At 40.0% G+C, this 15,060-nt stretch overlaps 1 protein-coding gene across 7 annotated transcripts in view; it reads left to right on the top strand.

Moving 5' to 3' along the window:
• myo9aa (myosin IXAa) overlaps positions 1-9,918 on the top strand; it is a 141,979-nt gene extending 132,061 nt beyond the window's left edge. For 3 of the 7 annotated variants that reach the window (XM_028439094.1, XM_028439095.1, XM_028439099.1), the window contains 9 exons: positions 1,518-1,710; positions 1,776-1,904; positions 3,101-3,206; positions 3,317-3,448; positions 3,888-4,011; positions 4,616-4,636; positions 5,874-6,103; positions 6,167-6,309; positions 8,546-9,918. In XM_028439094.1, coding sequence (XP_028294895.1) covers positions 1,518-1,710; positions 1,776-1,904; positions 3,101-3,206; positions 3,317-3,448; positions 3,888-4,011; positions 4,616-4,636; positions 5,874-6,103; positions 6,167-6,309; positions 8,546-8,979 — 1,512 coding nt within the window. In that variant the 3' untranslated portion in view covers positions 8,980-9,918. The remainder of the gene's footprint in view (positions 1-1,517; positions 1,711-1,775; positions 1,905-3,100; positions 3,207-3,316; positions 3,449-3,887; positions 4,012-4,615; positions 4,637-5,873; positions 6,104-6,166; positions 6,310-8,545) is intronic. The other 4 variants (XM_028439098.1, XM_028439097.1, XM_028439093.1 and 1 more) reach the window with 2 other exon arrangements.
• The last annotated feature ends 5,142 nt before the right edge of the window (positions 9,919-15,060 follow it).

Genomic DNA, 15,060 nt, shown 5'->3' on the forward strand with positions numbered 1-15,060 from the left:
AGATACATTTTTTTTTTTTTTTTAACTTGTCTGCACATGCTGTCAAAGGTCAACACCACAGGAAGTGCAATCATTATGAGACAGCAATGCATATTTTGTTATTGCAATAAAATACATTGATTTATTTTATTGCTTAATTGTGACCATCACCAGCCCTCCCTAAGGAAGGGTAAGAAATCTTTAATTATAGGGAGGATATAAAAAGGGAGAGCAGTGTTACACCTAAGTGGAGGGGGAGGGGGAAGGGGAGGGGAAAGGGAGCAGGGAGGAGAGACTCAAGGTTGGAAATAGAAAAGGTGGGGAAGAATAGATTGTTTTGCAGTGAGGGTGAGATGTGAAGTTGTAGAATATATTGTGCTTATTATGTTGTGTAATCCAGCCAGTATAGTGACAAGTGTGAAGCTTAGCTATAATGATGGTGGCTGTGGACAGGGGGAATGAGTGAGTGGTAGTACCTAAAGCAGGTATTTGGGTAAAAGGGGTTAAATTTAAAGACCGTCTGAGATTCGCGGCAACCGCAATGTGTGACTCATACAATAATGCAAAAATGATTAGTAACATGTCGACTAGAAATACTTGTGTCATTTAATGTTGTAAATTTATTCCGGCGGTCACTTTCTGCTTCATTTTTGCTGCAGTACCATACATGAACTGCTGGGTGCAGTGTCGCTTCACCATTTACATGGTGAAGAAGAATTGCGCAATAGAAGAACCAACCTAAAGTCTCAAAAGTTTGGGACCATTTCACTGAAAACTTATACTAGTATTTTTTAAAGAACAACAACAAAAACGAATTGTATTTTTTCAAATGAATTTGGGAAAACTCCCCCCGTCCCCTGCAAACTCAGGGGCAGATTCACAAAAGGTTTAGTGGTATTAACACGTGTGCAAACGTCACTCCACACGCTAATAAGGAGTACAAAGGGCAGGTGGGCGTGTGAGCTGCGCTTACCAATACGCCCTCAATTCATTTAAGGTGTTTCCCTCTAATGAATATGCATAATAGGCAGATCTCCCAGGGGGAGCAAAAATATGGGAGGGGAAAATGCAAATAAGGTTGTGTAGAGAGAGCAAAGCAATTCATGAAATCTGCACCTGTCTGCGGTGATAGTTTTCATACGGAAAAATAGTATAACTGAGAAGGAGGTGCAAACACACATGCAGAGATCAACGCTGCAGTAAATGTGGACAGAAAACACAGCGAATATTAAATGACGAACAAAGTTAGAAGTTGTTGCTTCTCCGTCCGTGATCCTAAGCACATATTTTGCATACTGTAACTTGTTTTTTATTGATTACCTCATATTTTTTGTACCCTAACAAAATTATTTTAGGTATAATTTTGCCGCAGACGCTTTTATTAACGGTTCTTCTTCATCCTGTTGTCCTGCAATTTCATTGGTTGAATGCTGTCTTAAAAACCATGTCTGCCTTATTTGATTGGCTTTTTGGCTGACACCGTCTCGCTGACTTACATCACGTGTTTAATCCTTTGTGTTTGTTTCTCTTTTTTATAGTTTGATCCAGAACTTTCCTCCAGACAGTTCGGGGTGGAGGTTTCACGTCTGACCAACGATGAGAGGACGGTTCCACTCGTCGCTGAGAAACTCATCAACTACATCGAGATGCATGGCCTGTACACGGAGGGAATCTACAGGAAGTCTGGCTCCACCAATAAGATCAAAGAACTGAAGCAGGGGCTGGACACAGGTGTGTGTGTGTGTGTGTGTGTGTGTGTGTGTGTGCGTGGAGGCTAAAGGATGCTTCCTGTGCAGATGTGAACAGCATCAACCTGGACGACTACAACATCCACGTCATCGGGAGCGTCTTCAAGCAGTGGCTGAGGGAACTGCCCAACCCCCTGATGACCTTTGAACTCTACGAGGAGTTCATCCGCGCCACAGGTGAGACGCTAGGCCCCGCCCCCATCAGTGTAGCACGCTGCAGCTTTAGATTGAACGTTTAAAGGGTGAATTTAGAGCAGTTTGGTTAATCTGTGAGTTAATCTGAGCCTTTAAGAGGATTTCTGAACAGACTGTTTTCTATTGTTTACAAACCTCGTGTTTAGGTCTAACCTGAGCTGATGATGCTGTTGTTTTGTGTGTTCTTAGTGTCATTTAGTATATCGTTTTGTGTGTTACTTTATATACTGTATATCGTGTTTTTTTTATTTTTGTGTATTTTTTGTTGTTCTTTGTATCATTTACTTAATTTTTTTGGTCATTTTATCTATTTTTGTGTTGTTTTGTGCGTTTCTTGTGTTATTTAGCATATTTTCTCTCATTTTGTGTCTTTGTCATTTGTTTGTTTTTGTGGTTGCTCTGTATATCCTACTGTAATTGTTTTGTGTTTTTGTAGTAATTTTGCGTATTTCCATTCATTGTTTTCTTTCATTTTGTAAATTTCTGGTGTTTAGTACATTTTTTCTCATTTTGTTTGTCTTTATGGTTGTTTTGTACGTTTTTATGTTTATGTATTTTTATTGTAATCTTGTGTATTTCCTTTTCATTGTGTGTGTTTTCCTCTAATTTCCTCTGTTTTTGCCATTGTTTGTCTATTTTAGATTTATGATTTTAGATCTTTGAAGGACACAGAAGACTTTAGAAGCTTTAAAAAGTTTTAAAAAGCTCTTGTATCATCTTTTAAATGTGCAGAGAAAGTGTTTGAGCTAGCTATTAATGTAACCTACACAGATCTGCACTAACAATTGATCAGTTTGACTTATTTAATGAAAAGTCATCAGTGTTAATAATGCTTAAAATGTAAACATTAAGAGATTAAACTTCAGACCTGCCAGTGGTCTCCATCCTTCATCCTATACATGTTTTATATATATCACTACCATCAGAGTGATTGAAAACGCTCTGGATTATCATTGAATTATTAGGAATTAAAAATGAGTGAACATGGAACAGCTGATCAGCTGTCATATTAACCCAGCTGAAGAGGCAGATATGATCAATAACTGAGCAATGATGGAACGACTTCACTCTTTAAAAAGTTACTGTTTTTTAGGCTGAAACAATCACAATGTGTGTGTGTGTGTGTGTGTGTGTGTGCGTGCGTGCGTGCGTGTGTGTGTGTGTGTGTGTGTGTGTAGGTTTGCAGGACAAAAAGGAGACGATCAGAGGAGTGTATTCAGTGATTGACCAGCTCAGCAGAACTCATCTCAACACTTTGGAGCGTCTCATATTTCATCTGGTCAGGTAACCTGTGTGTGTGTGTGTGTGTGTGTGTGCGCGCGCGCCTGTGCGTGTGTGCGCGTGTGTGTCTCATGTGTCGTCTCTGGGTCTAAAGCTGATTTTTTTGCCCTCAGAATCGCCTTGCAGGAGGACACCAACAGAATGTCGGCTAACGCGTTAGCAATAGTCTTTGCTCCGTGCATCCTTCGCTGCCCCGACACCATCGACCCCCTGCAGAGCGTTCAGGACATCAGTAAAACCACGGCGTAAGAACACGCCCACCACCTAGACTAAAACACAAACGACAGTCCAAGAGTAACAAACATTTACACATGAGCCACTGGAGACCCTTGCTCTAATTATGTGTAAAAGCATTGTCAAAATAACAACAAAAAACACACAAAACAACTAATATATACAGATTGATGGAAAAAAAAAAACAAATAAATAAATGACCAGAAACACAAACCCTGCAAAAATGCACAAAATGACTCCAAACACACACAAAGTCAAAGAATAATTCTCATGTTTTTTGTAATAAATACCTTTAATATTATTGACATATGATGCCCTTGTTGTGTCTTTATCATCCACAGCAGCTTTAATGGATTTTAGAACATGTACATAAATGAATAAACTGGATAAAATGATAGTAAATAACATCTGTAGGAGGTAAAAGGATTAAATCCCACTTTTCTAATGCAGATGTGTGGAGCTGATCATCTGTGAGCAGATGAACAAGTACAGGATACGACTGAAGGACATCAGCACTCTGGAGTTTGCAGAGAATAAAGCCAAGTGTAAACTGACCCTCATCAGACGCTCAATGGTGAGTATAATAAATATATAATAATAATAAACCAAACCAGTGCATAATAACTCTAGTAATAGAAACTAATAACTGACTTATCACCACACGTGGGATTTTAGCTCCAGGTTTAAAAAAAAAAAACATAACTTTTTTGTCATGGATTTCTAACAAACTTTTATTATTCAGTATGGATGTACCGATACCGATACCGATACCACACCAATATACTGGTACTTTTGCAGAAAATGTTTTTAAATGTCAATAATTTTTGTCATTTTTAAATGTAATTTTTATTCTAATATATAATATACATAAAGTCAGTCTCACACACAGTAAAAATGTGTTACGCAAAATAAATTGTCATGATTAACTAGTTTATCACAAGATAAATTACAATAACAATGTTTCTTTTTTATTTGAAAGATTATTTTATAAAAATTTACTGTTGAAGCGTTTTAAATAAAACCTAGAAAATTGGCCCAGGTTTACATGTGTGTGTTTGAATGAAATGTAAGAAATCTTGTTTTATTTATTTAGTTATAAAACGCTCACTCGTCGCCTGTAAATCAGTGTAAAAAGTTAAAGTTTATCTGATTTTTCTTCTCTGTGATTTTACTCAAAGCCTCCATGGGCAGCGAAGAAGGTAACGTGTGTGCGTGCATGTGTGTGTGTGCGTGCGCATGCACTGGAGCCGCTGCACGTGCTCCAGTGTTTAAACCACGTGTCAAACTCGAGGTCCAGAGGCAAAATCCGGCCCTTTAGATCATCCAATTCAGTTAAACTGACAGCGGAAACACGAGTCATTATTGAAGTAGAAATCTTTGCCCCCAAATATACAAATTTAATATGTAATATTTGCAGAGGCGTTTGTGCCTATGTTGCACCACTGCAGTCTTATTTTATTAAAAATTGTGGAAATAGATTTTTTTCTGAATTAAAAGCATTTTCCCACAAAACATTTCTAAATTACAAAAAATTGTTACAAAATCAAGGATTTTTGAAGTGTTGATCTTGCCTGGAGCGTATGTTTGTGTGTGCGCGCGCGTGCATATTTTTGTTGGTGTGTATGTGCGTGCGTACGTTTGTGTGCACCCACGAGTGTTTTTTTTGTGCGCGCATGTTTGTGTGAACCCACGAGTGCTCATTTGTGTGCGTGTTTGTCTGTGTGTGTTTGTGCGCGTTTGTGTGTGCCCACGTTTGTGTGTGCGTGTGTTTGTGTATGCCCAAGAGTGTTTGTTTGTGTGCGCGTGCATATTTTTGTTTGTGTGTATGTGCGTGCGCGCGTTTGTGTGCACGTACGCGTGATTGTTTGTGTGCGTGTGTTTATGTGCGCCAACGAGTGTTTGTGTGTGTGCGCACGCTTGTGTTTGTGTGCGCCCACGAGTGTTCATTTGTGCGCGTGTTCACGTGTTTGTCTGTGTGTGCGTATGTTTGTGTGTGCCCACAAATGTGTGTGCGCGCGTGTCTGTGTTTGCGTGTGTTTTTGTGGAGCCAGCCACGAGTGTTTGTTTGTGGGCGTGCGTACGCGTGCATATTTTTGTTTGTGTGTGCATGTGCGTGTGCGCGCGTTTGTGTATGATTGCGTATGTTTGTGTTGGTGCGTGTGCGTGCGCGCATTTGTGTGCACGTGCATATTTTTGTTTGTGTGCGCCCACAAGTGTGTGTGTGTGTGTATGTGTGTGCGCGCGCGTGTGTGCGTGTTCTTAATCACTTATATATAGATTATACATGGAAGTGCAAAACAGGGCACATTAATGTTGAATTTGCTCTTTTTTCAACTTATTACCTGTGGCCCACTTAAGGTCAAACTGGTCTGTATTTGGCCCCTGAACTAAAATGAGTTTGACACCCCTGGTTTAAATAAAGTTTTTCTCCCACAGGGTAAAGGCCGCATGCAGCGTCTGACCTACCACGCCCCGTCCCCCCCCCTCAGCCCACGGCTGCAGCCTATAGCGGCGGTGCCGGACATGCTGACGATGGGGAAGAGCGGCGTGGAGGAGGATGAAGACACCGTGGAGCCGTTCATCGATGTTCCAGAACAGCAGCAGGCCGCCATGCAGCAGGAGGAGCGGGTTCTCACGGAGCGGATAGAAGACATGCAGAAGAAAAAGTACGTGGATCACCATTAGCTCTTCATATTTATCGCTAACGCTGGTTTTAATGACGTGTGCAGGGAGGAGCTGACCTTTGAGTTCCTGTCTCTGGAGCCACGAGCATCAGACGATGAGACGCTGGAGTCTGAGGCATCCATAGGAACAGCTGATAGTTCAGAGAACCTCAACGTGGACTCAGAGGAAACCATCTCTGACCTCTCAGGTACCAACATTAGTCATTAACCCATTCAGTCATAAATCACCTGTAGTGTTAGTGATACGGTTATTTATGGAGGACTTAAGGATCCTCCACTGGTTTTACAAAATGTTCTTATTAGTAGATCTATGTCTAATAAAACGTTATTGTTCACCATATTCATTTTATTAACTTTTAAAAATAGGACTACTTTACAGTTTTAGAGCCTGTGTTCCTCCATCTTGAAATCATGTGATTGATGATGTCACACGGCCCCACTGCCTGTAAACATCCCATTGTTTTCTATTGGAATGAAACATTCAGCCTGATTTTTACATCATTTAGTAGATTTTTCCAGACAAAATGAAAACTCAAAATTAAAAAAATGCAAACAATATTACAGAAAAATACAGAAAAGGTCGACAAAAACCCACCAAAAACAGTTAAAACAGTGCGTGTGAGCGTGTTGTTTTTCTGTAAAAATGGCAACTTGTGCTGCTTTTGTTGCCCTAAAAAACAGTAAAAGTTAAAGATTTCAATGTAAACCTTTGACCCGAAAAACCCCTGTGACCACAGGGGGCGACAGTTCCAACTCTGCTGTTTGGTAGCAGACAATGAAGCAGAGAAAAAGAGCTCTCCTAAGCGACCTTTACGATCCTTTAAACAGTGCTCTGACACGCTCTGGTGGCTGAAGTTAGCTCTGCTTCATTCATAAAATGAGTCAATAAAAATGATGGGTTGTTGAACGGTTTGATTATTTTGTTGCTAAGTAGCATTAGCTTCTGATAGCATCGCCTCAACAGCTAGCAGGTTATTTTCTCTGTGAAACATGTTTAAAACAAGGCAGAGAAATACGTGTAATTCTGTCTGAAACAACAAATTCCCTCAGTTTAGGTTTGTTGATTTAATAGCATATAGAAATAAATCTGGACGTGTTTCAGCATAAAGTCACATGGAACTTCTTTAAGATGTTTGAATAGATTTTATTTATTTTTTTAAATGTACCTAAAAACTTGAATTATTTTGGGGTTGGACACGCCCCTAACAGATCATTATCACAGTCAAAGAATGTCAAATTAAAGTTTTTAAGTTGGATTTAAATGATTTTTTTTTTATTCTGAAACTTGGGGGGTGTTATGCACCCGTCTAGGAGGTAAGTACATAACTATATTATGCCGGAAGTAATTTGTCCCCAGTCCCCAAATAAATGATTTAAACGACAGACGTAAGGTATATTTACAGTTTATAGTGTTCAACAATATGGTACAAAACAATAAAGCACAAAAATAGGATCACAACTAAGGACCAGTCTAACACTCATGTTTTCTAGAGATCCAGAGAAATCACAGACAGACAAAACAACAGCAGAGAAACTGAATAAAGTCACTATTCGAACCAAAAGATCTCAGTCTTTGGAGGCTGGGAACAACGCGGTGTGCTGCTGTCAGAGGTTCCCACCGAAGTCAGCTGCCTTTTATAGGTGGAGGATCAATCAGTGCAGCTTGTCTCCTCCAATCAGACAGCAACACCTGGCACACGAAGATCCACTCACAGCACTCACTCTGGAAAAATACAAGAGACAGACAAAGATCCACACGACGACAGAGCACTCACTCTCCTCCAAAACAGAATACCAGCTACAAACAGCTCTCATTACGGCCACAGTCGTAACAGGGGGAAACATTTTTCAGAGCAGGGGTGTCAAACTATTTTAGTTCAGGGGCCAAATATGATATAGTTTGATCTTAAGTCACAGGTTATAAGTGTATAAGTTAATTGTTTAAACTTCTAGGTGTAAAATAAATATAAAATGTGTAAGAAAGGCACCAATAATACCAGATATCCTGTTGGATCTTCACTTTCAATTTTGATGTAATTTGGGGAAAGTTTGGGGAACAATTTGAAGCAAGGATTTTGGAAAAAATTATAAGCATGTGGAAAATGTGATTTCTGCTAATATTAAATGTATTAATGTAGAGATATCTATAGCTGAGATATTTACAACTGAATTCACAAAAATTCATTGTTTCTCTGACTTTTTTGCTTTTTGCTGTGGGCCCAATTAGATGCTCTAAAGGGGTCAGATTTGGCCCCCAGGCCTTGAGTTTGACACGTGTGTGTTAGGGGATGAGGGGGAGGAGCCAAAGCATTAACTTTCCCTTCTTATGAAACGTGAAAAAGACTTAAACCTTAAACGTGTGTGTGTGTGTGTGTGTGTGTGTGTGTGTGTGTGTGTGTGTGTGTGTGTGTGTGTGTGTGTCAGGAACGTTGTGGAGCTCTCCCTGGTGTCAGAGGTCAGACGGTAAGCGGCGGCGAGGCTTCCGTCATCAGCCTGACTCCCTGGACTCTGTGGACTCGTGCTCCAGCATCTCCTCGTTCTCCTCTTCTTCGCACTTCACTCCATCATCCTCATCATCATTGGCCAGCAACCGCCGCTTCTACCCACCATCCAAGTCTCTGAGCGCCAGCCAATCACAGGCCTCGCAGTACGACAGCTCAGACCTGAGTCCACTGGGGGGGGAGCAGCAGGAGGGCCCGTGGGACGAAAGGCCGCGGTTCTTAAGCAGAGGGACCTACAACCCAGAGAAGGGCAAACAGAGGCTGAGAGGAGGGCGAGCTTCAAGAAGAGAAGGTGGAGAACCTCCAGACTTACCGCCACACGCCGTTTTATACGGAAACAACGAGTTCATGGTATGAAGGACACTGGGAGATCTCAAACCCCCCCTGAGCACTTTTGCTTTCCCTTATTTACTGAAGTCTTCCCCCAAAGTGCCGTGTACAGTGTTAGCGCCTCCAGCAGGGGGCGGGGCTACATCACGCCTCCTCTTCCTGTGGACCAAACTGACTCTCAGTGCCTTGGCAGCTTTTATCAGAGGACACACACACACACACACACACACACACACACACACACACACACACACACACACACACACACACACACACACACACACTCAACTGATCCCAAAGACTGGGAAAAGGGAATGTTGCATTGCATGCTGGGAGAATCTCTGCATCAGGGAACGTTTGCGTGCTGGATGCTAAAGCAGAGAGCTAAAGCTAAAGCTAAAGCAGAAACACAGAGAACTTGAAGCTCAGAGTTGTTGTTGTCGCTGCTTTGTGAGTTTACAGAACATAACAATGGATGTTTTTCTAATTTAAAATGTTTAAAGGCACAGAACTCCTCCGTAGCATTGAATAATAGAGCGTAACCATCAGTGTAAGCAGCTTATTTAAAGTTTAAAGTCATTTTACACAGGTTACAACAACACAGGCTGGTGGTTATGTCAAGTATTTATCTTTGGATGGAGCTGAAGAGCAGAAAAACAACCACTCTGTGTGTTTTGTTTCTGATCTGTTTTGTTTTCCATCGACGGGACCAACGTCAGCCCAGCATGGACCTCCTGCTCCACCAACAATGAGTGTCTACAGTCCGACTGGTAGCCTCCTGTTTCCACTGTTTGCTCAATAGCAACAAAATGCATAAACTCATCCCGTCGTCTGTCGTTAATATAGAGAAAGATGGTTTCTATGGAGAGTACCACTCATTTACAGCAAAAACTGCTTCATTTGATCATGTCCGACATCAGAGGAATCACTTTAAATTCAAAAGATTAAAGTTATTTTCACTTGAAACTGAATTTTCCCTTAATTTTAGTTTGACTCGTATGACGTAAACCAGAAAAAATGAACACCCAAAAGTACAGAATTACAAAAGAACTACAGAAAAATACACACAAGGATGAAGAAAATACATCAAAAATAAATAAAAAATAATAATTTACAAATCAACAACAAAAGAAATAGCTAAAATTACTCATCCCTCAAAACAAAAAATAAAATTAAAAGCAAAAAAAAAAAACACCCAAAAACAGCAATAAAACACAGGAAAATACACAGAAACCAACTCTGTCCTGTATTCATGCTCTGATTGGTCAATATTATAAATGATGACATGAATGTTCGTAACTTTGCCCTCAGATCAGATATAATCACATTTTTGTGTCTATATAATGATAAAAGATGCCAGTCTCTGCTCTACATCATGTCGTCCATTATTAATGTTTCTGTCTCTTTGAATCAAACATGTTTCCTTTTTTCTTGCACCTATGACATGGTTTTCCACACTAGCCCCGCCCATTCCTTGTGTATTTGACGTCTCAATCATTCCTGTCTTATTTCTTGAAGATATTATATTTATGATATTTGTACTGAAAGTTCAATAATCGTGAAACTTTAAAGTCAAAAAGTTTCATTTTCTAAACAAAAGCACATTTTCTGAAATAATGCAATTTTATTCACACAATTATTTTCTCATAATACTCTAGATATGTTTGTTATTTTAGTTTTAGTGAATTGTTGTGTTTGTTTGAACATGGAGGTGTAAACAGATAAAGATACGTCACTGAGGGGGTTGAAAAGGTGTCGCTGACGCAGAAGCCCCGCCTCCTCAGACCTCCTCCAGTTTGTTCCTCCTTCAGATCAAACACAGGTGCTGATGTTGGAGATGTAACAGACCTTTTCCTCTACCATCAGCCTGTCAATGTGGACCCAACTCAGGTAAAAACACACTTTTTATCAAAGATTTTAAGTAAAAAATGTTTGATAAAAGTAGACAGAATGGACCTTTATTCATCACACAGTGAGGGAATGTGATGAATAGAAAAGCTGTGTAGTTACTATTTAATTTAATTATACTGTAGATAATGAGACTATGTATGATCATACTGCTCACACACACACACACACACACACAGTCCTGGATTTTTGGCTGAGCTCGTTGTGTAACGTGTGTTATGTAAGAGCTGAAAAAAGCAGAATCGTTTTAATAAAGATGTAGATTTAATTAAAAAGAAAATTTGGTATGTTAAGGTAGTTCATGCAATTGATTAGCGATGTAAGAGCTGAATATTAATAGATGAGATATGGACAACTAGTGGTCCTCAAAACAAAAACGCACAAAACACCACCACTAAATAAAATGACCACAAAACACACTGAACAACAACAAAAAGACTAAAAGAACACACACACAAAACAAAATGACAAAAATTATTAAATAATCACACAAAACATAAAAATGACAAACTGCAGCAGAAACGCTAATAAAAACTCAAAATATTCACAAAATGACTCCATAAACACATTAAAAAATAACAAACTCTTTGATAGTTATTGTAAAAAGTTCCAGATGTCTGATTCTAGAGAAAGATCTGAACATTATACTATACCATTTAAAATCTCTAATAAATAGAAGAAAAAAAGAATGAACATTAAGTTTAAACTCCAAATAAAGTCTTACTCCAACACGTGCACAGCTGTCTTTATTCTTGAATTTGTTGAAGTTAAGTGAGTTAAAAGAGTAAACATCTCTTATGCAAGAGCTGTTCAGGATAAATACCGTCGATACATTTGAATAAAAATAATTAGACTAAATGAAAATCACCTCGCACAGACTTGGAAGAGGACGAGTTTATGTAAACATAATAATAATAGATTTAATTTATAATGCACTTTTCATTCCAAGGAATCTCAAAGTGCTACAAATAAAAACACAATAAAACTACACAGCGTTAGGAAAAAGCATGAAATACAAGTTTTCTACTGTGCTTCAAACAAATGTAATGTTCTTAAAGTAATGAGTAGAAACAAGGAACAATACACAGAGTTCAGTGTTTTAGAAAAGGAAACGTAGCAACACAGGCTCATTTATTAACAAATAGCTGCACAACATGTGCTACTTTAGTCTTTTTCTCCTCTAAGGGACAGCACGTGTGAGTGAGTTCTGTATTGTGGCTTGTTTAGGATTAGAACTCACTCAGAAATCCATCTAACTGTTTTTTAGGCTGTTCTGAGAATTGGCAAAAACAGCAACACCTAAAACACGTATTTTAATACAAAATTAGCTATAAAATAAAAATATATCGCTATGCAGATATATGCACGCTTCACTTCCACGTTTGAGTGAAGACCATGAAAGAACTTCTGGTTCCTAACCCTACTGTATTAAGACAAATAACTATAGTTTTCATATTAATCTAACATAACTCAACAACAACAGTAAATGGCAGAGGACGTCTTATATATTTGTATAAACTACTGTCCTTTCACTGACAAACACTTTTTCTCATTTATTCAGAGTTGCTCCTCTTGCTTTATGTTTAGCTAGGTGCTAATGCTACTTTAATAGCTACAGCTACATTTTAATAGCATTTCTTACCTTGTATAAAACTTAATGTCCTGTTCTGAAGCTGTAAACCGTTGTTGCTGATGGTCATCTCCTCAATAACAGGGCTTAGTCTTTAATGCACCAGGAGCAGCAGAAGAGCAGTAGTCGTGGTCAGGACATGGTACATCCATTTCCTCCTTGGGTTCCTCAGAGGGAAAGTCTAGTCGCTCTATTCGCTCCCAGACACCAGGACGAGGGGCAGAAAGGGAGTAATTATTCTATTCAAAAAGAACAGGAACCGCTCCACCGATGCCCTGGTGCATTTGATCTCTCCTTCATGTCAGGGTTAGGGGTTAGGGGTTATCTCTCTGGATGTGGATGATCCACCTTGTCATCCTCTTGTGGGAACGTAAAAAAGCAGAATTACATCTAGCTGAAGCTGTACACCTCGGAACACAACAGTGGTATCTGGATGTTCTAAATTCTCTTGTAAACGTTGTCCTTTTGCATGTCATTGTGTCGACACAACCACTGACACAATATAATGAAACTGTGAAAAACACGTTTCAAAAGTGTGACGGCTCACTTCTCCACTGATTTGACTGTCCCAGAGCGGTAACAGAAAATACTTAATAGGTCTTATTGTCAACCGGAAATACGTCACGTCTCACTGTGCATATAGCCATTAGGTGATATTGTCATTTTCTATATCGCCAAAATAGAAAACTCAATATATCTCGAATCTCAATATATTTCACTCATTAAATGTGTCAGATTAAACCAATGACTTTGTGTTTTTATTCCAGACTGAGGAACAATGCTGACCGCCATGGCCGCCATGTGGAGGATTGATGGGCGGAGCACTCGGCGCCATGGTCGCACCTCTCAGCCTGACTCCGTAGACTCTATAGACTCTTTAGACTCAATAGACTCGGTTCCTTCTTACACCACATCCGCACACTTCCACCCACCGTCCGAGTCCCCCTCAAATTCCTCCTCCTCTTCTTTAAGGATTTGGATCCACTCTAAGTTCTCCACATCGGGCTCCAGTTTGATGAAGACCCAGTCCTCCAGTACGTCCCAGTCCTCCCAGTCCTCCCGCTGTGACTGCTCAGACTTGAGTCCCACTGGGGAGCAGGAGGACAACGAGGAAAGGTCTCAGTTCTCCAGTAGAGGGACTTACAGCGCAGAAAGGGGAATTGACAATCTGAAGGGAGCCTCGTTGTCTGCCCTGAGGGACCCCGGAGAAGGAACTAGCAGCAGCCGCGGCACAGAACCATCAATCACAACTCAGGAAGTTTTCATATTCGGCGACAGAGAGTTTTCAATTTAAAAAACAGAGACACCGAAGACTCCTCAAGGTTCAATTGGCCAAACACTTTCCTCGTCATGGTGAACCAGTCGGATACTGGGAATAAATTGGGAGATCTTTCTGCATCAGGGAACATTACAGCTCTGGAAAGCTAAAGAAGTGAGAGAACTCAGAGAGAAATTCAAACTCGTACTTTGTGCGTTTGCAGCATCTAACCATCTGTAAACAAACAGATACACCTTAGAACATTTTTACCTATTCTAATTTTGAAAGAACAGGATTCCTGGTGCCTTGTCTACCTCTGGTATTTACTGCACAGGGCTGGAACAAGCAGCCTGTGGCTAAAGTCAATTATTGGAACAGAGAAGTCTTCGGGCGAACCCTGTTATGTAAGTGTTAGATTCTGCAGCTACTGAAGCTCAGTGTTCACGTGAAAACATAAAGCACTTCATCTCAAGGTGGCTGAACCGGAAAAACCTTGCAGTTTTTTTATCCAAGCATGGCCGGCCCAGCCTATATGCAGACAAAGCAGCTGCTTAGGGCCCCCTGGCCACTAGAGGGCCCCCAACCTGGCAACCCCACTTGCATATTACTGGTACTGCTGTGCATTGCACGTATCAAAACTGCAGGGTGCATTTCCAGTAATCTATCCAGCCATTAATTTGTTTGTAATTACAAAGAGAGAGTGACATTGGACCTGACCTTGCCATGATTGGTCAGCTCATTGTAAACAAGTAGCGTGGAAGAAAACGCCTGATACAAACAACAGCACTCGTCATGATGAAGATAATTTATTCGTCCAGAAGCGTAGGCGGCGAGCGGAATCGCCTTCTACTCTTAAACATGTTCATAAATGATTCCGTACCCCTTTAGCACCGAATGAATATCTGTAATATTACTTGAATATCTGTAAAAGTCAGGTTTTTCTATTGACTCTGTCTGCTAGCATAGCATCTCTTCTTCACTGCTAGAATAGCTGCATGCCAACTGACCACTGCGTTACCAGCGCCCTCTGCTGGTCCAAACAAATATCTGCTGTAAATACAGTACACTGACTAAAATGGAATATCTGTTATGAAATAACTAATAACTTTCATGTTTTTCATGTTGTAGGCTGTCAATCACTAAAGCTTCTGAGTTTCCTGGTTTCACCCCTGGGCTATTTTTGTACTTTTTTAAAATGTATTTATGTATATTTTTTTTAACTTTTAAATGTGACCAGCAGTGGCTTGTTTTAAGATTCACTAGGATTAAACCTAAGTGAAAACAATTGATATTATTTATTTTAATTGTATTT

The sequence above is a fragment of the Gouania willdenowi genome, chromosome 3 (genome assembly GCF_900634775.1).
Source record: "Gouania willdenowi chromosome 3, fGouWil2.1, whole genome shotgun sequence".
Classification (NCBI taxonomy): Eukaryota; Metazoa; Chordata; class Actinopteri; order Blenniiformes; family Gobiesocidae; genus Gouania; species Gouania willdenowi.